General features: G+C 40.1%; 2 protein-coding genes across 2 annotated transcripts; both read left to right on the top strand.

Moving 5' to 3' along the window:
* The first annotated feature begins 315 nt into the window (after positions 1–315).
* zgc:103559 lies at positions 316–15,330 on the top strand. Its single transcript, XM_041790640.1, has 11 exons — positions 316–462; positions 583–734; positions 2,920–3,034; positions 3,222–3,368; positions 3,473–3,518; positions 6,510–6,603; positions 6,679–6,865; positions 6,962–7,100; positions 12,379–12,551; positions 13,936–13,968; positions 14,052–15,330. Exons 1-11 carry the CDS (start codon positions 316–318, stop codon positions 14,199–14,201), a joined length of 1,383 nt encoding a protein of 460 aa, XP_041646574.1. The 3' UTR covers positions 14,202–15,330.
* A 242-nt stretch (positions 15,331–15,572) lies between these two features.
* agxta (alanine--glyoxylate and serine--pyruvate aminotransferase a) lies at positions 15,573–23,029 on the top strand. Its single transcript, XM_041790641.1, has 11 exons — positions 15,573–15,881; positions 18,515–18,707; positions 20,187–20,251; positions 20,328–20,428; positions 20,511–20,581; positions 20,657–20,741; positions 20,823–20,921; positions 21,039–21,108; positions 22,409–22,504; positions 22,613–22,741; positions 22,853–23,029. The coding sequence occupies exons 1-11, from the start codon at positions 15,723–15,725 to the stop codon at positions 22,958–22,960; spliced, it is 1,176 nt and encodes a 391-aa protein (XP_041646575.1). The 5' UTR covers positions 15,573–15,722; the 3' UTR covers positions 22,961–23,029.
* The last annotated feature ends 196 nt before the right edge of the window (positions 23,030–23,225 follow it).

Here is a 23,225-nt window from a genome sequence, read left to right as displayed (position 1 = left end):
CAAAGTCAAGCTCTCTTTGCAGGCCCTGTGGATTGGAAAAAGGATAGCCTTGATTCACTCTAGAATGGCTGATTGCCAAATCTTCTCCAGAACAGCAGCACAATACATTTCTGTCAGAGGTATAACCTCTGTGTACAGCTGTAGCTGACATCCATTGTGTAACACAGACAAGAAAAGTCAACAAATGGTCATCCTTTGAACCGTAGAGGAGGTGGTACCTCAGCAGTAGGACAGCGTGCTTCTACAATCACCTCTGAAGAGTAAAGCAGAGTTAGGAGAGTCTTTTGCACTCATTAACTCCCATTAAAGATGGACATGGAGCTTGGATCAACAGTCAGAGCTGTGAAGAGTCAAAGGGTGTTGGTAGGAGATGAAGTCTGTCCTGCTGTCATTATTATAAAGGATGGGAAAATCTGTGAAATTCACTCTGACAAGAACTTTTCTGGGGGTGATTCCTCTGAGGTAGGCTGGCTAAGATTTAAAACTATCCCTGCTATTTGTTTGTTAAAATAAATGCATACATTTAACTTTGTTATTTAAGCTCTAATAAGGGTGTTGCATGCAATTCACCTGTGACAACAGGTGCTAGATGCCGGTGACAGTGTGGTGATGCCAGGCATTGTAGACTGTCACGTCCATGTCAATGAGCCCGGCCGCACCTCCTGGGAGGGTTTCTGGACCGCCACTAGGGCTGCTGCAGCTGGGGGGGTGACAACTATTGTGGACATGCCTCTGTAAGTGCACTGACATGTAAGGTCACACATGAAGGACTGAGGTTGCAGAGTAAACAAATTGTGAAACAATAACAATCACCAGGCAGGGGTCCAAGATATTCACCAGGTAAACAGTCTCATTGCCCATTGAAGGTCTAGTACTGAAGTGTTGCAAACATTATTTTCAAGTTAGAGAATACGCACTGCGTAGGAATTTTCTTGGATCTTTTTGATTGGCAAGAACCAACCATGAGATCCAATAATCTTGACCTTTAACCTCTAAAATCTCACCAGTTTATCACTGAGTTTAAGTGGGCATTCCTGCAAAGTTTCAAGAAAATCTCTCAAAGCATTCATCAGATATTGACTTCACTGGCAATGGATGACTATGAGGCCCAGTGACCATGACAACTTTTGACAACCAAAATCTTATCAGTTCATCTTGAGTCAAGGTGAATATTTATGCAAAGTTTGAACAAAGCCTTTCAAAGGGTTATTGAGATATCATATTCACAAGACTAACCTTACAAAGCAGAGGGATTTGCCAGACTCCATCTCTGTCATCAGGCAAATCCATCTTGAAACACTCCAATCCACGACTTTTGCACCAAACTGAACACTGTTCGGACTAATCAGCATCATTTAAGGAGAACAAGATGGTAGCTACATATGAGGTGTAGCTGTGCTCGAAGCTGTTGCAATGGCAGTCTCCACCGCGGTGATTAGCTCAGATATAGCTCTAGTATAGCATCAATTCTACCAGAACCTGACCATTTTTCTGTATGAAATAAAACACTTCAAGCTTTTCATGATGTTAAAGGTGTTTTCTCTCTTCTGGCAACCTGATTCTGCCTGAGTTTGTGAGAGTTACAGGGGAAAGGGTTGGCTGTTGTATACAATAGCTGGTAGTGAAGTGATTAGCTCAGACTGCCACAGCAGCAGTTTTGTCAGAAATGGACAACATTTCTGTATTAAAACAAGGACAGAGAGCCACACTGAAAGCTTTTCATGACGGAAAAGATGTTTTCACTCTTCTCCAGGTCTGCTTCAACTTGGGTGTACGATGGTTTCAGATGGGGTTTCCTGGTGTATCCAATGGCTGTTGCTGCAGCTACTAGCTTGGCTGTAGCTGTAGGAAAGCAGCAGTTTCATTGGAACTGGACCACATTTATTTTTAAAACAAGAGCAAAGAGCCACATTGAAAGCTTGTCTCAGCGCAGAAAACGTTTTTGCACATCTCCTGACTGGCCTTGACCTCAGTTTTATTCACAGAGAAGCTCCGCCATTAACATCTATGGCAGCCGGAGCCTGTCAGCTCAAGAGTAGCGCATGTGCACAGCGTGATTTTCTCTCATCACTCTGATTGGCCCGTCATGAATGTGACAGACAGGGCCTTCCTCCAGTCACCTTCCAACAATTTTTTGAAAAGTCCTGCCTCTCCCAAATGCTTTCTATAGAAGCTTTCCCAGATGTATGTGAAATATATTAATGCAGTAAAAATATATAACAGTCAATCTGTCATGTCAGGTTACAGACAAACGGATGAACAACCCAAAATACATAATGCTTCAGATCTTGGCTATCGCAGGCAAGAAGGCATAACTACAACTACCCTTTTCATTTCTCTAATGTGTGTAAGCTTCTATGACGCTTTCATACTCTGTCTTTAACTTAACTTATCCTTTTTTACCTTACTTCAGTCAAGATTGAGGTTGCCTTGTTTTTTAATGAAGATCTTACAATTAAAACTGCATGGATTTTTTTGTTTTTTGCCTTTTACTTTCATTTTAAAAAATCTTTGTCAGTTTTAACAGCTTCTCTTCATCTCCAACTGTTATATCTTTACTTCATATCACTCATATCATCATTATAGCACATTTATAAACACTGAAAATGCTTTTTGAATTTACTTGGCTAAATAATTGGCTGGATAAAGCTATTTCACTTGACTTTTGGTAAGTCACATCATCTACATTTAGATGATCTAGAAAATTATACTTAGCAGATTTTGAGTAGGAACCGCCTTTTTCCAGCTAAAACGAACAGCAAAGTCTTAAAAAGCCCACAGCAGCCCATGGATTAGCTTACAAGACCAACTCAACTTTCAGATGCTCCCCTTAAAATGGGTTCAAAGACAATAATGTTTGGATTTAACTGGATTTCAACTTGCATGCATTAATCTTTGAGTTTGTTTTATTTCCCACAGAAACAGCACCCCTCCAACCACAAAACTTGGTCACTTCCATGAGAAGCTGCGGGAGGCATCAGGACAGTGTTTTGTAGACACAGCCTTCTGGGGAGGGGTGATCCCTGGCAACCAGGTACAGTGGGACAACCCTCCATTTGTAAACTATAATGTTTATACCAGCAGGGCCACTGGAGCTGGAGACCATCCCAGATTTAATTCTCACCAATCAATGACAGGGTTTACATCTTAGACAAAGTATACCTATATTCTCAATGCTGTCAGACTATAAAAAAACACACATAACTCATGTCTCCTCATAGCTAGAGCTTCGTCCGATGATCCAGGCTGGAGTGGCCGGTTTTAAGTGTTTCCTCATCCACAGTGGGGTGGACGAGTTCCCTCATGTGACTGATGCTGATCTTCATTCAGCTATGAAACAGCTGCAGGGAACAGGAAGTGTCCTGTTGGTAAGTGACCAACTACAATGTTTTTCATACAAAATGTGACATGCCACATACTAAAACTAAGTACAGTAATATGACTGAAGTACCCTCTGCTCTGTCTCCATTAGTTTCATGCAGAAACAGAAGTTCAACAGACATCTGAGGAGAATGGAGGTAGCATATAAAGATGGATTTACAAATCTAATGTGGACTTTTTTTTACCATAATGATTGATTAACACCATTGGAAAAACAGTTTCTTTCCCTTGTAAATGGTGCAGCATCTGTAAGGAACATGCATTCGTGTGATGAGCAGCAGAGCTGAGTATGTGGGTTGTGCCCATAAAAATTTGCCAAATCTTTTCTGCAAATGCCAAACAGCTTATTCTACCATTGATTCTTGTTTGGTGGACTTGATGATTGAAGTCTGAAGAAACAAGACATATTGGCAATCTAACAATGTATTCATTTAACAAACAGGAGTGTCAGTCGCATGTGGAAGAACCACACACAGCCACAACAGCCTGGCACCTCTTCTTCATGCTGTTCACCAGCCTGGTCACACACTGCTGTGGGATAGCATCCTATTCTTCAACCAGCATTTGTCACAAGTCAGCCAATGTGGTTGTGTTGGTCACGCTGGCAGGAATAGCATCCCCAAGCTAAATTCCATGAGTGTTCAGTGGGGTTGAGGTCAGGACTGCTGGCAGCTATCCTCTCCACTCCCAAATTCTGGAGGAAGTCTCTGATAAACGCTACTCTGTGGAGGTGAGCGTTGTCACCTTGGAGGATAGAATTCAGTCCCAGACCGCTAAGATATGGGATTGCCACTGGTTGCAGGATCTTATCTTGGTAGCTCTCTGCTTTAAAATTGCCTCCAATGATGACAAGCCATGTTTCCCTAGTGAGGGAGATGCCACCTTACACCAACACACTGCCTTCATTACAACGTTACTCTATTGGTGCAGCAATCAGGATAGTGTTGTCCACATCTTCTCAACACCTTGACCCTACAATCCAACTGCTGTAGGTAGAATCTGGACTCATCACTGAACATAACATTTGTCCACATGTTCAGGTTCCAGTGTATGTGTTGCTGACACCAGCGCAAACTAAAGGCGAAGGGCAGCCATGGCAGGCCTCCTGGCAGCCCCATGAGACTGAAAACTGGCTGTGCAGTCTGTTCCGAATTGTCTGGGCAGAGAGCCGTCGGCCATATCATCCTGAAAACCTTGACTGCAAATCAGTAGAAGACATCCTATGTTTTCTAAGTGCTGACAGGGTGAGAAAATGTTTTTCTTGGATTGTCGTCTTCTTGGGACGCCCACTTTGCAACCTGTCTCTGACATCCCCTGTTATGTGGAACTTGGCCTCCTATTTGGACATGGTACAAGGGCCTGCTCCAAATAATGCTGCAACTTTTTTGTAAAACACTAGCTTGAATTTGACCTAAAACATGGGCCCTATTCAGATAAATCAATCAGGCATGCAGATTCTTGGAGCAGACACATACTGACTACTGTAGCAGGGCCCATACTCATACCTAGGGGTTCTGGAAGCTCAAAACAAGAGTCAAAAGCAAAAGCAGAATAAGCTGTTTGGCATTGTCAGAGAAGATTTGGCAAATTTTTCATGGGCACAACCCACATACTCAGCTCTGCTGCTCATTCCACAAATGCATGTTCTTTACAAAGGTGGCACCAAGGGAAATAAACAGGTTTTCAAATGGTATAAGATTTAATGTCAAGAAGCACTGTTACAACAAAGGAATAATGTACTGAACACAAATTTGCTTACTTAATATGCTAGGTCTTGCTATTTTAAGTCTGCACAATGAAAAAGAAATATCACACCTATCCTCAGTCTTCAATATTCAACTATACTCCTGCTAGTGTTGTCAGTAAAAAATATGTCAGTCAGACACTCCTCTTAGATTTATTTTACTAGCAAATGAAATAGTGTCTTAAATTCCCATGTGGGAAACTACAGGTGGATGCTGGGGTTGAGGTATAGGGTTAAAAGCAAGAGTGCAGTACTGATTCAATAGAGAGCTGGCAATAGCAGAGCAGAGGCAGAGACCAGAAATCCTTCAGCTTAAGAAGACCGCCAAATGGAGGAGGATGTTAGTCAGGTGATTGGATAAAAATGAATGAGTGTGAAATCAGAGCAGCTCATGTTTTCTGCCTGAAGTAACATACAGGCGTGGATCCATTTTTTCAGAGCAGCTAGGCCCGATACAAACATCAACTAATCAAACTAAGGTCCTGCTTGATTTAACTGCGCTGAAAATGTCCCTAAATATGAATGTCACCTTGAAAGATTGAACTATGACAACAATAATTGTAGAGAATAACATTACTGCATCTGCGATGTGGCTTAGTGGTGAAACTGCAAGATATCTTGCTGCAGTGTTGCCTGATTGGTTTGTATCTGCAGACCTTTGCTTGTTAAACATTGACCATAATCAATAGTATTGGCCGCATTGATGCACAGGGGGGCAGGGATCAAATACAGCTGAGAGCTCTGTAAAGGTTTGGCAAGGCCTTTGTAACTCTCATATAAATTAGTTAATAAAAACCGCAAGAGCATTTGCAAATGTGATATTTTATTGGTGAAATGATCCTTTAGGTATGTGTACATTTGTAGTTTTTGTGTCAGACAAAGCTTTGAATTGAGGTTTAAAGATTTTAGGTTTTACTTTTTTGGTTTAAAAAATAGCAACATTTACGCTTTTATGTTGGAAGTCAGGCTTTATATTAACTTCTGTTGATGTTGGACCAATATTCTACCTTGCTGTGGCCTGCAAAATATGTAGTGAATTGTAGCTATAATTTGGATTTTTATTTCTGCTCAAGTACTGTTGTACAGTATGAGGCAAAAACGTGTTTGTGTAAGTAATAACATTTCATATGTATATAATAAACAAAGGGAGACAGAAATGTAACAAAAAGGTATTACAAGTAACTGCACCTCACTCTACTTCACAGCTCCTTATATGATACTTAGGCTTTAGGATTATATTCTGCTTACTATTTCAACCAGTGATATTCATGTGGAAGTTATCCCTCATTTCAGTCAAATGTCTTAGAACTGAAAGGTCAGGGTTATAGGATGGTTCTCAAATAATCTGTTTTAAACTAAAGCTCCATATTTCTAACCCTTTTAGACCCCTGTCAGTACTCCACCTTCCTGCAGTCCAGGCCTGATGTCATGGAAGTCGAGGCCATTCGAATCGTCTGTGACCTCTGCCTCCAGTACCAGTGAGAAAATCATCATGTTTTGGATTTAGATGTTTGCATCAAGATGCCAAAAGCAGCTAATGCTCTCTGTCCCAGGGTGAGGTGCCATATCGTCCACTTGTCCTCTGCAAAGCCACTTAAACTAATCCACGAAGCTCGACAGGCCGGAGCGCCCCTCACAGTGGAGACCACCCACCACTACCTCAGCCTGTGTGCAGAGAGTATACCTGCAGGGGCCACACAGTTCAAGTGCTGTCCCCCCATCAGAGGATCTATGAACCAGGTAAACACAGAAGATAAAGGACATTACTGTTTAATTTAGTCTTCACATGAAAGTGGGCTGCATTATCATAAGAGGAGATTGATTTTGTCCCCACAGGAGCAGTTGTGGTCCGCGCTGAAGGCTGGGCAGATTGACATGGTGGTGTCCGATCATTCCCCCTGCACCCCTGATTTGAAGAAACTGGAGACTGGAGACTTCACGCAGGCCTGGGGAGGAATTTCTTCTCTACAATTTGGTAACTAAAGACAGATTTCATATGCTGCTTTAAGGAAGTTTTTGCATATTTATTACAGATGTCTAATCTGTTTAGATGGTGGATATAATCAGCAGAAGCAAACAATTCCTGGGTGTATGCTCTATTAACCAAGAAAGCTGAGTTGTCCTGCTTATGGAATCTGGCCAGTGTTGCCTTTAAGTGCGAAGATGTATAAGACACAATGCTGCTGTTCTCCAATAAACATTAACCTCAACCAAGGGCACCACTTTGGTGGAGCGGTTAGGGAGTGTGCCCCATATACAGTACATTATCTTCTAATGCTCTTTCTAGATTCCAGCCTGACCCTTGACATTCGCCAAATGTCATTGCTGACTCCTTCTCTTCAAATTTTATTTCTTTACTTTCCTATCCAAATTTGAGGATTAAGGTTTAAGAAAATATCTTAAAAATTGTACCCATGCTGTTGTGACTAATGCAGTATGTGGTTTGACATAGTCTTGCTGAAATATGCAAGGCCTTCCCTAAAAGAGACGTGGTCTGGATGGGAACATATGTTGCTCTGAAACTCTGTATACCTTTCAGCATTGATGGTATCTTTCCAGGTGTGTCAGCAGCCCACACCATAGGCACTAATGCAGACCAATTCTATCAGAGATGCAGGCTTTGTGCACTCATAACAAGCTGGATGGTCCCTCTCCTTTTTTAGTCCACAGAACAGTTTTCCATTTTGCCTCATTCCATTTTAAATGAGCTTTGGCCTAGAGAAAATCACATCTGATATGTTGTTTATGTTCTGTTATGAATAAAATATGGATTTATGAGATTTGCACATCATTGCATTCTCTTCTTCTTTACATTTATCGACGCCCAAACTTTGTGGGAACTGGCATTGTATTTCAATTGATTAAAACCAGGACAGAGGCAGTCCTAAAAAAGGAATTATTAATGTTTTATTCATATCTGTCTTCACTCAGGACATGGAACTTTAAAGTAGGACAGTGCTGTTCAAATTGAGATGCAAATTGTGTCAAGGCTGCACAACACAGTAGGTCTGTGTAGACTTGAACTCTATGTGGAGGCCAGCCAATATGCACCACCTCAAAAATGATGGGTCAAAACGATGCAGACTGTGAGATGGTCCACTGATTAGTGCTGGTGACTGCAAGTCTCTGAGTATGTCTTTGGATAAATATGAAATTAACAGCTGAAGACAGCAGTATAAGTCCATCCAAAAATATCAGAGGTGCACTAACTCATCCATGTCTCTCTGTGGTCAGTTGAGTGCAAAACACTCCCCATCCTCTGCCTCAACTGATGAAGCTGTACTTTCCATCATCCTGCATCTCCTCTCTTTTAATTTGCAATAACCACAGCATAAACAGCTGCTGCTCAATGTTTGTCAGCTCCAACTCCAACATATGCCGGCTGGGGTACTGCAGAGCGATGTAGACATATAAAGTGCCTATAAAAAGTATTCCACCTTCTTGGATGTTTTACCCTTTCATTGATTTTATAAGTCAGTCATCTTCAATGTTATTTGGCTTTTTTCACCAAAAATGTACAAAAAACCCCTCTCTAATATGAAAGTTCAAACTGATTTTATCAAAATATTGTAAATAAAATAAAATTATGTTTGTAAATATTCACCCTTTTTAAAGTGACTGAATTCAACAGAGGTCTAGCAAATTGGTGCTAGAAGTCTCACAGTTAGTGAAATGAGGATCACCTGAGTGCAGTAAATGTGTCTCAAATGACTGTAATATCATGATACCTGTGTCTGGAAGGCTCACTGGTTAATCAGAATTCTTGGCTACCATTACACCATGGAGACAAAAGAACACTTAAAGCAACTCAGAGAAGAAGTTGTTGAAAAGTATAAGTCTTGGGATGAGTGCAAAAAAAAAAAAAAATCCAAGGCACTGAACATCCCCCTGAGTTCAGTTAAATTCATCATCAAGAAATGGAAGGAACATGGCACATGTGTAAATCTGCCTAGATCAGGCACAAACTGAGTGACCGTGCAAGAAGGAGACAAATGAGAGAGGCCACCACCTATGACACACCTATGGCTACTCTGAAGGAGTTAGAAGCTTCAGAAGCTGAGATGGGAATGACTCTGCACACAACAACTCTTGCTTGTGCTCTTCACAAGGCAAAGCATTATGGGACAATGGCAAAGAGAAAGCCACTGTTGAAGAAAACTTAGATTTAAACTCGAGGGAAACTCCATGGTTAAGTGGATGAAAGTTCCTTGGTCTGATGAGACCAAAATGGGGCTTTTTGGCCATCAGACAAGATGCGATGTTTGGTATACACTACAAACACACCATGCCCACTTTGAAGCACTGTGTTGGCAGCATCATGCTGTGGGTATGCTCCTCAGCAGCCAGCCCTAGAGGGCTTGTAAAGGTACAGGGGAGAATGAATGCAGCAAACTACAGAGAAATCCTGGAGGACAATTTTATTCAGAACTACGGCTTGGAAGAAGATTTATGTTCCAGAAAGACAGTGACTGAAAAGCATACAGTGAAAGCTACACAGAAATGGTTTAAAGACAACAAGGTCAATGCTCTGGAGTGGTCGAGACAAAGACCAGACCTCAATCCAATAGAGAACTTGAGGCTTGACTTGTGTTTTTTGTATTTTTTTGTTAAAAATACAAATTATATTGACTGTGATTTTATTAATAAAATCAGTTAAAGGGTGGAACATCCAAGGGGGTGAATACTTTTTATAGTCACTGTGGACTCGACACAGAAGAACAAACCAGCAGTAAGCTTGACAGGGACAGAATCATGCAGACTGGCAATGATCTTTGGGCTGCACTGCTCAAGTCTGCAGGGTCTCCAGAAGGGGGCGCTTATGTTAAGTACTAGTCTCATTGGGACTTTTTGAAATAAATTATATACTTCTTTTAAAAAAAAAAAAAAGACTTATTTTTGTGCCTTTACTAGATAGAGGAGGACAGTGGATAGACTCAGAAACAGGAACAAGAGAGTGGGGAGAGACATGCTGCAAAGGCTCACAGGCTGAATTTGAACCCGGGCCGCCTGCGTACATGGGGCACGCCTTGAACCACTCGACCACCTGTGCAGCCTAATTATATACATTTTTAAACAATTCAAGCAAGTGAAAATGATTATAACAATGACAAGTGATGGCAAGTGCAATCATTACCTGCAATTTCCACATACGATGCCTGTGGCGTACGGCCCTGATCAGTGGGCAGAAATCATGGGAGAACTGCGTGGAAAATTGTACCTTCTGGGGTTAATTTATCATCCATTTAGGTATAAGTCCATGGTATTATTGCTTCCGCCATTGGGTGAGTACATTAGGAAGTAAAAAGGTTAAAGTTTGCTTAAAGGATCTGTGGTTTTATGTAAAATTCTTTGGCTAAATGTCCTCAAGTCAACTTTTCCTCATCAGTGGCACTGTTGCAGCTCTGTGAACCACTAACTTCTCGGTGACCTTTTGCTCTGGCTTCAGGATGAGATGTAATTTTGATGTAGTGATGATTTACGGTTGGTGAGTCTGTGCATTGTGTTGTATTTTAAAGGGGACATATTTTACCCTTTTAAGACAAGTTTTTATTGTTCTCAGAGGTTCCCGAGGCATGCCTGTGAAGTTTGTTGCTGAAAAAGCACTCCATTATTGGATTTTTGCATGTCTAAAAACACTCTGTTTCAGCCCTTCTCAAAACGAGCCATTTTTGTGTCTGTGGCTTTAATTGGTAATTAGCTGACTCCGCCCCTCTCAGGAAGTGGATGCAGCACTCCTGATGTTACGGACACTTTTATCCAAAGTCAAGGATAAAAGAGAGGATTCAAACCTTCAATCTCCCACACCATAGTCAGCAGGGTAACCCACTGAGCTATCCAGGATCTCAGCTGGTGGCTGAGAGGATCAGAAGAGGAAGACGGAACTTTCCTCCAAATGGGGAGGGCCAACCAACCCTGGGGGCGGTTGCTTACTCCTCATGTGAGGTCACTAGGTGTAAAATCTGAGAACGGCTTGTTACAGCACACATTTTCTGAAAGGTGGAGAAAGAGAGGGGGAGAGGGAATAGATTTTTCTGGTACTTGATGGGATTGTGGACAGGCCAGGGGCACATATTTGTGTTAGAAAAGCCTGAAAAAGTGACTTTTGCATAATATGTCCCCTTTAAAAGAACTGTATATTCTACACTTGTGACTTCCTGTTTTGAGCTTTCTGATTGACGGGAATTAAAGTTGTTTGGCAGTGGCTGGAGCAAAAAATAGACCCGCAGAGTATCTCGAACGAAGCGGAGCTTAGTGGCGATCCAGGAATGTGACGCTGCTGGACTGGAGCGCGGGCTGTGGAAATGCTCTGATAGACTAGAGAGGGAGCGATTTGCTGTGCAGTACGATTCGCCAGCGGTCACAGCACGGTCACTGTATGTGGAAATTGGAGGTTAGGATGTTATGAGTCATTAATGCAAGTATTTTTAATTTTTTTGTGGGTGGGAGTTGATATTACAGCTGAAGAGAGGCAGGAAATTTTGGGAGAGAGTGGAGGAAGACATGCAACAAAAAGCGTCAGGACCAGGAATTGTTCCTGCAACCTGTGGGTCAAGAACTGAGGCCTCTATACAGGGGCACCTGCTCTACCAACTGAGCTTAACCCGCGTCCAATGCAAATATTTCTGTCTCTGATATTTATATTGCTGTATTTGCAAAGTACTTTAGAAGTGAGTGTTATAAAGAATGCCATAAAAATAAAGTTTTATTCCCTAATATTGCAATATATCATTATGGGGCTTTTAAAATCTCTATGGCTGCTGTTTCAGACACAGCAGTTTCCATATAATTCCTGTCCATTCAAAAGCTCCAGGATGAGTCTTAAGATGACAAATTCTCTCTTGTGTTCAGCTGGAAGAGACATTCTCTTCAAATTCTCCCCTTTAAATCTAGTCTGTGCAACATAACAGGATATTTATATGCAGATTTTCTTTTTAAGATGGATTAGTTGTTTCTTCCTCTCCTTCCTCCCAAACATAATCCTTCTGAAAATCTCCCAAACTGAGCAAAGTTCACACAGAGGTAAACAGAAGCAGAGAGCCAGAACAATCATTTACTGTTCAGAGAGAAAAAAGAACTGGTCAAAGTCTGACCGAAGAAAGACTGACATTTATCCAGAGTGTTTAACCTCTTATAATCTGAACCTTCTTAGTGTGATTGTACATTTAAAGAAGAATTAAGGAGTGTAGGAGTGTCATAAATATTTGATGTTGCTTGACCTGTCTGGCCTCTCTGTCTATATGAACTATCACCAGGTCTGCCACTGTTTTGGACTTCAGCCAGTAAGAGAGGCTTCCAGCTCAGTGACGTTGTGAGACTCCTCAGTCGGAAAACAGCCCAGCTCTGTTCTTTGGACCACCAGAAGGGCAGCCTCGCCCCTGGATATGATGCTGACCTCGTCATATGGGACCCAGAGCGAGAATTTAAAGTTTGTATTAAGAATATTTACATCCTTTGTCTAAACATCTCATGGTTTCCCTCCTTGTGTTGTGTTCTTTGTATTCCCTTTGGTTGTTGTCGCCTCTGTATCCTCCTGTGTTTGCAATGTTTCCTTACTTTTAGGTTCTAGTGTACCGTTTTGCTGTCTTTCAGTCCTCCTGTGTTTCTTGGTAACTGTCTTGTGAAGTGTTGCATGTTTCCTGTTTTATTTTGTAGTTTGCCCCCTTTGATTGATTTCTGGTTTTCTTCCTGCCTTGGTTTCCCTCCACTTTAATTGCCCTCACCTGTTTCACCTGTTTCTCATTTGCCAAACCTGACTTCATGTGTCTAATCACTCACAGTCTATTTAGTTTCTGTGCTTCCCTTTGTCTTTGTCAGTTCATTGAATGTTATCCAGCCTCCAGTAATTCCCTGTGTTCTTTGTGTTTTTCTGGTGAGCCATTTTGTATTTTGTAGCATTTTTGTGAACTAGGTTTAAGGAGTTTTTCAGTTTTTTGCCATTTATTAAACTTTTGGGTTTCTTTTGACTCTGCATTTGGGTCTTTCTTTTGTTTATAGTTTATTTTTCAATCAATCAATCAAACTTTATTTACAAAGCGCTTTTCATACATAACATGTAACTCAAAGTGCTTTACATAGACAAATAAAAACATTCCCTCAAACCCACCCACCCCCACCTTTTGCTTAACATAGACAATTAGAGTCATTCCCTCATACCCACACACCCGCAACCACCCTATCCCACTATCAACCACCCCACAGACAACAGTTACATGTGCACCCACTCACACACACTGTTTCACAAACACATACACTAAAATAGTGGACATTAGGCTGAGTACAAGAGGCTGAGTACAGAGAGCTGAGAGAGTGTCATCAGAGGAGCCGTCTGCACCAGGAGCAGAGAATCACCCACAGCTACAGGACACCAATGCAGGACCCAGAGGAGGGATGAGGCAGAGACACCAAACCTCCACCAGGAACCCACGAGACAAACCCCTGCAGCCATAGCCGACCACCACTCCTGGTGCAGAGGGCTCCCCCAGAGGAAACACTGGAGATCCTAAAAATGATAAAAGGATAAAAATAAGTAAAACCTAAATACAAATAAAAGCTAAGAACTAAAATATAAAATAGCATAACTAAAAAATTAAGGTAGGAAAAGAATAAAATGCATAAATAAATACAGATTGAAGGCCTAAAATAAATATCATAAATAAAATAGATAAATATTAATCAAAAGCTAAAAAGGTGTGTCTTGAGCCTGCTCTTAAAAACATGAACGTTCTCTGCGGCCCTGAGGTCCTCTTCATTTTTGCTAATTCCTGAGACTCCAGAGATGTTATAAGACTAATTCTCTGTCTTGTTCACAGATTGAAGAAACAAACATACATCACAAAAACAAGGTAAATGTGCATTTTATTTTATATATAAGGGGCTATTTTTGTATTACTTAGCTAATAGCCTTTGTTCATGCGTTTGTGTGCAGATAACGCCATACCTTGGCGTCTCGCTGCAGGGTGCTGTGTGTGCCACTATCGTCAGGGGGCGTCTGGTGTACAGAGAAGGCTCCTTCTGTCCTGAGCCTCTGGGGAAACACCTCCTCATCCCTCACAGGAGAAATCAAGCCCAACTGTGAAGACAAATAACAAGCTGCAATGAACCACAAAAATTTGCTTCTGTTGTTGTGTGACATGTAAATTCTTGGCGGTCTTTTATTTCCTTTTTCTTTTTTATTGTCTTTTTGGTTAAAGGCTACTATTCAACTTTATTATCTCTGCATATATTGTGCGGCAAAATGCAGAGCAGCCTCTAACCACAAGTGCAAACAAGCTTCGAGGCACTAAGTCTCATGCTAATTACATTGGATTATCAAAACATTTTGCACCAAATTTTCATTTACTGATAAACAGGAAACACTTGTTGAATGAACAGCAAGTAAAAAAGTTTGTATGACTTTTTAAATTTTGTAATGTGATAAGCAAAAAATTAATTGGCAGAGAAAGCATGCAACAGTTCCATAAAAAGAGATATAAATTATATAAGGATCATTAGTTAGGAATGTATTTAACAATATTAAAGCCTGCATGGAGTTTGTAAAAAAAAAAAAAAAACACCTGAAAGACTCTCAGAATGTGAGAAACAAGACTCTCTGGTCTGATGAAACCAAAATTGATCTGTTACCTGCCAAATACCATCACCATACCAACAGGGAAGCATGGTGGTGGCAGCATCATGCTGTGGGGGTGTTTTTCAGCAGCAGGGACTATAAGACTGGTCAGGGTTGAGGGAAAAATAGATGGAGTAAAGCATAGAGATATCTTATGTGAAAGCCTGTTCAGCAGCAGCAGCAACGGGAGTGGCTTATGGACAACTATGTGAATGTTAGAGTGGCCCAGTCAGAGCCCTGAGCTGAACCCTATGACCCTATCAGAGATCTGAAAGTGGTTGTCCATAAACAGTCCCCATCCAACCTGACTGAGCTTGAGAGGATTTGCAAAGAAGAACCACAGAAAATCCCCCACTTCAACTAAGTACTCAGTCAAATGTCTGAGTTTTTTCTTTGAAATAAATTTTCAGAAATGTCTAAAACTCTGTTTTCTCTTGTTAATTTACACTCAGTATCCTGTAGATTAATGAGAGAAAAAAATATCCTCTGCATACCTCTTTCCTTCAACTCCCACTAGTCTGATCATTCCCTTCTAATCTCTGACATCAGTGAGGCTTTTTGGTCTAGGAACTGTCATTTGCTGGATATCATGCCTTTTTCTCACCATCTTCTGTAAACTCTGGAGATCACTGTGCACAACAGAGAATCTATCCGTGAAAGTTATAAAATCATGTCAGACAAATGCTTTAGAATAGAATAGCAGTTTAGTGGTTAAGCTGGACTCTCAGGAGAGTCTGTGGTCAATGATTAACATCTGAATGTAGGCTGGGTGACCTTCGTATCTTCAAAAATGTGACAGAATCAAAGTAGCTGGACCCACTGGGCACAGACAGCAGTGAGTGTTGACAGAAGGAGCAGAGATAAAGGCCACAATGTTGTGACAGACTTCTGACCTGAGGAGCTTACTGGTTGGACGGCGGGGAGGGCTCAGCTCTTACCTGCTTCCACTCCTTTTTGTACTTTCACTGCGCTTGTGACACAGCTGGAAACATGTCGTCCATCTCTGTCCCTCCACCAAAATGTCTGCAGAAACCGTTGGCGGTTCCCCATCGCCACATGTTTGGACCAGGACCCTCCAACGTTCCTGCACGAATCCTGGAGGCCGGAGCCAATCCTGTCATTGGACACATGCACCCAGAGATATTTGAGGTAACTCGGTGCTTAAACACATTATGCAGCAGAAACAGTTTACCTTAGACTTTGTAAAGATTTATGATATACCTTTACTATGACATACTTAAAGAACCACAGAATTATGAGTTTATAGATTTTTTTAGACTGTAAAACATGGTAATAGAGGAAAATCATAAATACAGTGCTTCACTTTGCTTCAAAATCCCTGAGCTCAGCTAAGATACATTTTTAAAACACGTGGTCCATGATTTGGGTATTTCCATTTGATTCTACCTTATACTTTTACAACATTCTAGATAGGTAAATTATCCTTTTCCCTGCTACATTGTTTACTTATTTTCACATGCAAAATATGTGATTTGAAACAAAAGCAATATAATACACTGCAATGCTGTACAATACATTTGTATACAGTGTAATACTGTATGATAAGATATAATTAAAACAATACAATAGAATAGAATATGATATGACTATGAAATATGATAAAATATGAGCTGATAGTGTATGATACAGTAGATAAGATGCAACTGACAGTGGGATGCAAGGTGATACAATACAGTTCATTTAAGTATGGTATGATAGAGTGAGGCAATCAATACAATAAGATACAACACAGTAGGATACAATAGATACTACATTATACAGTGTTATATGATGCAATTGATGTGATGCAATGTGATTCTATAAGAAACAATATCTTACGATGCAATAGAATACAGAATAACACAGTACCATAAGATGCAGTACAATACAATACCACACCAAACAAAACAATCCATGCAGTGCAATGTGATTGGATGGTATATGATACAATATATTCATGTACGGTAAAATACAGCACAATAGGTTGCAGTTGGCACAACATGATAGGATAGGAATGCAATGCATATGATACGATACGATATGATACAACACTTTATCAAACGATACGACACGATACAATGCAATACGATGGGAAAGGATAAGATTAGGGCTGTAAAGATTGAGTTAATTGTGAATAAACATGGTCCGACAATTGCTTTAATCTTTTTAAATCGTGATTAATCACATCCTTTATTGTCTCTTTTTTAAGCACACTTTGGTTAATCCCTGTAGCCACAGTGATGTAAAATAAGTCCACCACTTCTTCTTAATGTCTCATTTCACTTTAAAAAAAGACAGCTCAGTGGACACAGTAAAAAGTCATCTGCATATTGTGTTATCATGAGTCATTATAAGTTGCATTTTCAGTTCAATTTGGGGAAACCACTTAAAGTGCTAGTTGTGTTGAGCTATTTCAATTCCTTTTGTTTGATTTTTACATTGCAAACAGCAGAAAGTCTGTAAATTTTCACAATAAACCTGATTTGCAATGGGGGTTGAATAATTTTGATTCTAACTGTACAAACAGAAGTAGGTCTGTGTCCAAACAAAAAGTCCATTTCCCTTAGTTTCAGACAGTGGAAGAATCCAAAATGACACAGAAACAGTTTTAAATGCAAAATATAGGGAATTTAAAAATGCAATATATAGGTGTGATTAATCACAGTTAACTACAGGAATTCTGAGATTAATGGTGATCAGAATGTTTAGTCTTTGACAGCTCTAGATACAACTGAACAGTATGTCACAGAACAATAAGATGCAATCAGCACAATAGGATAAGATAGGATAGGATAGGATAGGATAGGATAGGGTAGGATAGGATAGGATAGGATAGGATAGGATAGGATAGGATAGGATAGGATAGGGGAGGGGAGGGGAGGAGGATACGTTATGATACGATACAATACGGTGTGATGTAATGTGATGTGATTTGATACAATAAGATACAGTTACATTGGCTGTGATACAGTAGATAAGATGCAATTGATGCAATGTGATGTAATATGATACTATTGCATATGGTATGATACTGAAGAGTATCAAATGCCCCTAAAAAGCTTAAGTGTGGGATTATAAAATTTCCCTCCACTATGAAGTTGTTTTCAGCTCTCAGTTGGCCCTAGTGATTTATACAGTAATATAAAATATTGATATTTTGTCCAATCCCCACTGTGTTACAGGGGGTTATAATAATCCAAAAACAAGTACATCACCATATTTAACTGTCAATAGGATGATCAGCATAATGAAAATACTACTTATTTACCTAAATATCTTAACACACATCATTTTCTGCATGTTTACTTTAATAGTACAGTTTAAATGCAGGGATCCTTACATGGTATTGGATGGTATGGACATGTTCAGTGTTTGAGTAGGCAGTCAATATTATCATAAGAAAAATGTATATTGCTTGTACTTGTGTGTATAAGATTTCTATCTGTGCCCTCTTTATTTAATTGCCTAAAGGGTCAGGGTGTGTATTTAATTCTGACAGTGTACACCTTTAACTCACTCTGAGTTTTGTGTTTCACATTTAAATGAGTTAAATGCTCATGGATTGTCTAGTTCAACAAGTGATCTGAACATATATTATGAGGCTTGTATCCTTCTATATATGTGGTTGAAATGATATGTACACCCTTGAGCTCTCTTTTGACTGAACAGGTTAAAAGTGGTTCACCTGTGTTAGGGCTAATCACTTCAAGGGACAACAGGGTGTGAAATATATTTGTATCTAAACTATTGTTCAACCATTATTTGTCCATTTTGCATTTCAGATAATGAATGACATCAAAAGTGGAATCCAGTACATGTTCCAGACTCAGAACAGCATGACTTTAGCTGTGAGCGGTACTGGACACACCGCGATGGAGTGTGCCATCTTTAACTCAGTGGAGGCCGGGGAGAGCGTGCTGGCTGCAGTCAATGGTATATGGGGAGAGCGAGCAGCAGAGATGGCTGAAAGGATAGGTAAGACTTGTACACATCTTTATTCACAATTTCAACCTTTTCTTAGACAGCTTACAATGCCATATTCCACTTAAAGACCTGAAACTCTTCAGGCACAGTTGACTTGTGGAGGCTAATGTAAGAATTTAACTGGGTTAGGGACTTTTTCTCTGAACACTTGTCCTGTCTGTACAGCACAAGTATCTTGTGTTTGCTTCAAATCTGGAGCCCGCCAAAAAAACTCATACCATGAGACTTAAAGTGTTCACCTTATTTTTTATCAATAAACAGACACTTCCAGTGCAAATGCTTTGACTACAGAGACTTAAATATTACCAGGAAAGCATTTGCAGAGTCTCAAAGTCCACTTGACAAACCACAGCTGTTTAGTTCGCTTTGATGAGGCATCTGCAAAGTTAAAAATAAAAATTTAAAATGGAGGGAACCTGAGCTAAATTTCAAGTGTTTTTTGCAAAGGGTCTGAATATTTATGTCAATGTGATATTTCTGTTTTCTATTTCTCAATATTTGGCAAATGTTTTTTAAATTCTGTTTTCACCTTGTCATGATGGGGTATTGAGTGAAGATTAACAAGAGAAAAAAATGTTTTTTCCCCAACTATAGCATCAGGCTGCAAAATAACAAAATTGACAGAAGTTCAGGGGGATAATACTCTTTAAATGCATTGTAGGTAACACAATATAAATAATATGTAATTCTTTATCTATTCATTTGGCAATTGGCATATTTTCCATTCAGAAATTATGGCCTGTCACAAAGCTGAATCCAGTGTAGGCAGTTTGCTTTTTTATTGAGCTTTAGAGAATGAGATAAAATCTATTTTATTCTCTGTCCTCACAGAATACCTTGTATCAGTGTTGCTTTTACCCCATGCACAACGCTTGACCCTTTTTCTAAGTTCTAACTGGATTCATTTCAATAAAACAGCAAGAAAATCTAATTTCTATATCTAATATTTTTCTATGGAGCTCTGCCAGTGGAATGTCTGAGTGCACTGTGTTGTGCAAGAAATCTGATTGACTTGTGGCATTGGAGGGCGGGCACAGTGATTGGCTAATTGGGTAGCTGTCTTTACTGAGAGCCTGGCAAAGCTGATAGCCTGTTCTATGCATGTCAGTGGCATGGGATATCCAGTACTTCACATTCATCTGGGAAACAGCCCATCCACAGAGGTTAGACAAGCTGGTGGGGGGAACAGGAAAGTCATCTTTTCTACAGAGAAAAGCTGTCAGTGAGGTTCTGCACTCTTCTTTCAATATAGACATTTACAGGTCTGTTTCAGTAAGCATCTGGTGAGCTAATAACTGACAACTACAAAAATAAAAAGATAAGAAATAGAAAAGGAACAGTGTCATGGAATTGATTGGCTTCTATAACATAATGCTGCCGTTCTCTTTAAAATGGGCAGTAATTTAGAGAATAAACATTAATTTTGAAGGTGATTATACACATGCTTTTTAATACACTTCAATCCAACAGGTGCCAGAGTTAATACTATTGTGGCGCCCCCTGGTGGATTCTTCACTAATGCAGAAATTGAGCAGGTATCATTCTGACTTTCCTATCATATTACTCTGCCCCAGGTATAGTTCGTGTGATTATATTGTTTTCTCAACACAGGCCTTATCCAAATACAGACCAGCTGTCTTCTTCCTCGCACACGGAGAATCTTCTACAGGAGTCCTGCATCCGTTAGACGGCATCGGACAGCTGTGCCATAAGTACGATGTCATCTTTACTCATCTTTAAGACCTTTAAAATAAAAGGGACAGTAGTAATTTATATTTTGATTGTTCTTTACAGATATAACTGCCTGTTTCTTGTTGACTCTGTTGCATCCATTGGGGGGGCTCCTGTCTGTATGGACCAGCAAGGTTTGGTATTTTAATCTGCTTGAAGATGAAGATGAAGATGCAAATCAAATATATTAATTTATTTTGTATTTGCAGACATTGACATCCTCTACACAGGCTCCCAGAAAGTTCTGAATGCTCCTCCGGGTACAGCACCGATCTCGTTCAGTGAAAGAGCATGGTTAGAGATGATATATGAAAATGAAATAAAAAAGTGTATGTTAACTGTTCCAAATATTTTAAGCATGAGTTTTTTCCACAGCCAGAAGATATTTAACAGAAGGACAAAGCCTGTGTCATTCTTCTTGGATTTGAGCTGGCTGGCAAACTACTGGGGATGTGACGGCAAACCCTCAAGAGTGTAAGAATTATTTCTACATTATAAGAACAGATAGCATTTCATACTTTACATCTCATTTTGAGCCAAACTTGCACAATGACTGATTGTCTTTCTGCCTTTTTCATATTTTCTCTCTAGGTATCACCACACAGGTCCTGTCACCTCTTTTTACACCCTGAGGGAGAGCCTGGCTGTTCTTGTTGAAGAGGTGCAATGTCTGTTTGAATTAAATACTTCAAGTGCATTCAGAAAATATTCAGACCCCCTACACCTTTTTAATTTTGTTACTTTGCAGCTTGATGCAATAATTTAAATCCACATTTTTTCTCATTAACCTATGCTTAGTATCCAGTCATGACAAGTGAATACAGAATTTTAGATGTTTTGCAAATTTATCAAAAATGAAAAGGTGAGATACCACATTGAAATACGTATTCAGACCCTTTACTAAGTTTTTAGTTGAATTACTTTTCAGGTCTCTACAGAGATGTTTTATAATTTTCAAGTCAGGACTCTGGCTTGGCCACTCTAAGGCATTCATAGATGTCCAGAGCCACTCTTAGTTGTCTTGGCTGTGTGCTTAGGGTCATTGTTATGTTGGAAGGTGAACTTTCATTGAGGAAATCTCTATAGTCTGCTCCTTTCAGCTTTCCATCAACCCTGCCCAGTCACCAAATCCCTGCTGCTGAAAAACACCCCCACAGCATGATGCTGCCACCACCATGCTTCACAGTTGGGATGGTATTTAACAGGTGATGAGCGGTGCCTAAGGATTAGATTTAGAATCAAGACCAAACAGTTCAATCTTGGTTCCATCAGACCAGAGAATCTTGTTTCTCACAGTCTGAAAGTCCCTCGGGTGCTTTTTTGCAAACTCCAAGCAGGCTTTCATGTGTTTTCCACTGAGAGGAGGCTTCCATCCAGCCACTCTGCCATACAGCCCAGAATGGTGGAGGGCTGCAGTGATGGTTGTCCTCCTTGAACTTCGTCCCATCTCCACTCAGGATCTCTGCAGCTCAGGTAGAATGACCAAGCGGGTTCTTGGTCACCTCTCTTGCTAAGGCTCTTCCTCTTGATTGCTCAGTTTGGCCAGGTGACCAGCTCTTGGAAGAGTCCTGGTTGTGCCAAATGTCTTCCACTTGAGAATTATGGAGGCCACTGTGCTCTTGGGAACCTTCAGCACAACAGATTTTTTTGTAGCCTTCCCCAGATCTGCTGGCAGTTCCTTTGACCTCATGGCTCGGTTTTTGCTCAGATATGCATCATCAGCTCTGACTCATTCTATAAGAGGTAATTTGCCTTTCAAAATCATGTCCAATCAATTTAATTTACCACAGGTGGACTCCAATCAAGGTGTAGAAACATCTCAGAAAAGATCAAGAAAAATGGAAGTCTGAATACTTATTCAATGTTATATTTCAGTTTTTATTTTTAGTTCATTTGCAAAAAAAAGACTCAAATAGCTGAGATGGCAGCATAGCATAATATTTCCTTTTCTGTTAATCTAGGGTCTGGAGAATTCATGGGAAAGACATCAAAAAGTGGCTGAATATTTCCACGCTGGCCTCGAGGGCATGGGTTTAAAACTATTTGTAAAAGAAAAGGTGAGTTTAGATGTAAATGCAATCAAGAAACTGTTATAAATTTACTAGCGGTAGAGCTGGCATCATTGAGAATAAGACACACTCCTGTTTTTGTTGGTTGTATTACAGAAAGCAAGACTGCCCACAGTTACCACTATAGTTGCTCCTCATGGATATGACTGGAAAGAGATCACAACATATATCATGAAAACACACAATCTAGAGATTTCTGGAGGGCTTGGACCATCAGTTGGCCTGGTAGGAGTTGATGCTGCTATACACTGTTTTTTTTTTCAACTTACAATGCCTACCAAAAAGTTTTTTTTAAGTCTTTTGTATCCTGACATTTGGATGTTTCTGGTCTTTCAGGTGCTGCGTGTGGGCCTGATGGGATGTAACAGCAGCATGGCTAATGTTGACATGGTGCTAGCAGCACTGAAAGATGCTCTGAAACACTGCCATAAAAGCAAAGTATAACATGATAGACAATCCTGAATCAATGCTCTAACAGAGAAAAGACTGTGTGTAATAAATATTTGATTCTGAGTCAAAGTGTTGTGCGGTTCAATCACTAATGGCAGCAGTGGTGTTGACTTCATAGAGATGAAGTCTGGGTTCTTTGGTATCATATTATTGTGTTTTCATTCTTTCACTATTATTTGCAATCTCCAACAGGCCTGCTTGTTTTAGGTCAAATCTCAACAGGGAGGGTCTTTGCTGCTATGCTGTCCTAAATATACAA

The sequence above is a fragment of the Cheilinus undulatus genome, linkage group 7 (assembly GCF_018320785.1).
Source record: "Cheilinus undulatus linkage group 7, ASM1832078v1, whole genome shotgun sequence".
NCBI lineage: Eukaryota > Metazoa > Chordata > Actinopteri > Labriformes > Labridae > Cheilinus > Cheilinus undulatus.
This window is presented reverse-complemented; position numbering and strand designations above follow the sequence as displayed.

What these genes read in the sequence shown, in the direction of transcription:
- zgc:103559 (XM_041790640.1), top strand. Translation starts at nt 316, where the DNA reads ATGGAGCTTGGATCAACAGTCAGAGCTGTGAAGAGTCAAAGGGTGTTG. An exon ending in GACATCTGAGGAGAATGGAG is followed by an intron (nt 3,519 to 6,509) that starts GTAGCATATAAA and finishes TAACCCTTTTAG; the next exon opens with ACCCCTGTCAGTACTCCACC. An exon ending in GACCTCTGCCTCCAGTACCA is followed by an intron (nt 6,604 to 6,678) that starts GTGAGAAAATCA and finishes TCTCTGTCCCAG; the next exon opens with GGTGAGGTGCCATATCGTCC.
- agxta (XM_041790641.1), top strand. Translation starts at nt 15,723, where the DNA reads ATGTCGTCCATCTCTGTCCCTCCACCAAAATGTCTGCAGAAACCGTTG. An exon ending in TGTCTGTATGGACCAGCAAG is followed by an intron (nt 20,582 to 20,656) that starts GTTTGGTATTTT and finishes TTGTATTTGCAG; the next exon opens with ACATTGACATCCTCTACACA. An exon ending in TTGGACCATCAGTTGGCCTG is followed by an intron (nt 22,742 to 22,852) that starts GTAGGAGTTGAT and finishes CTGGTCTTTCAG; the next exon opens with GTGCTGCGTGTGGGCCTGAT.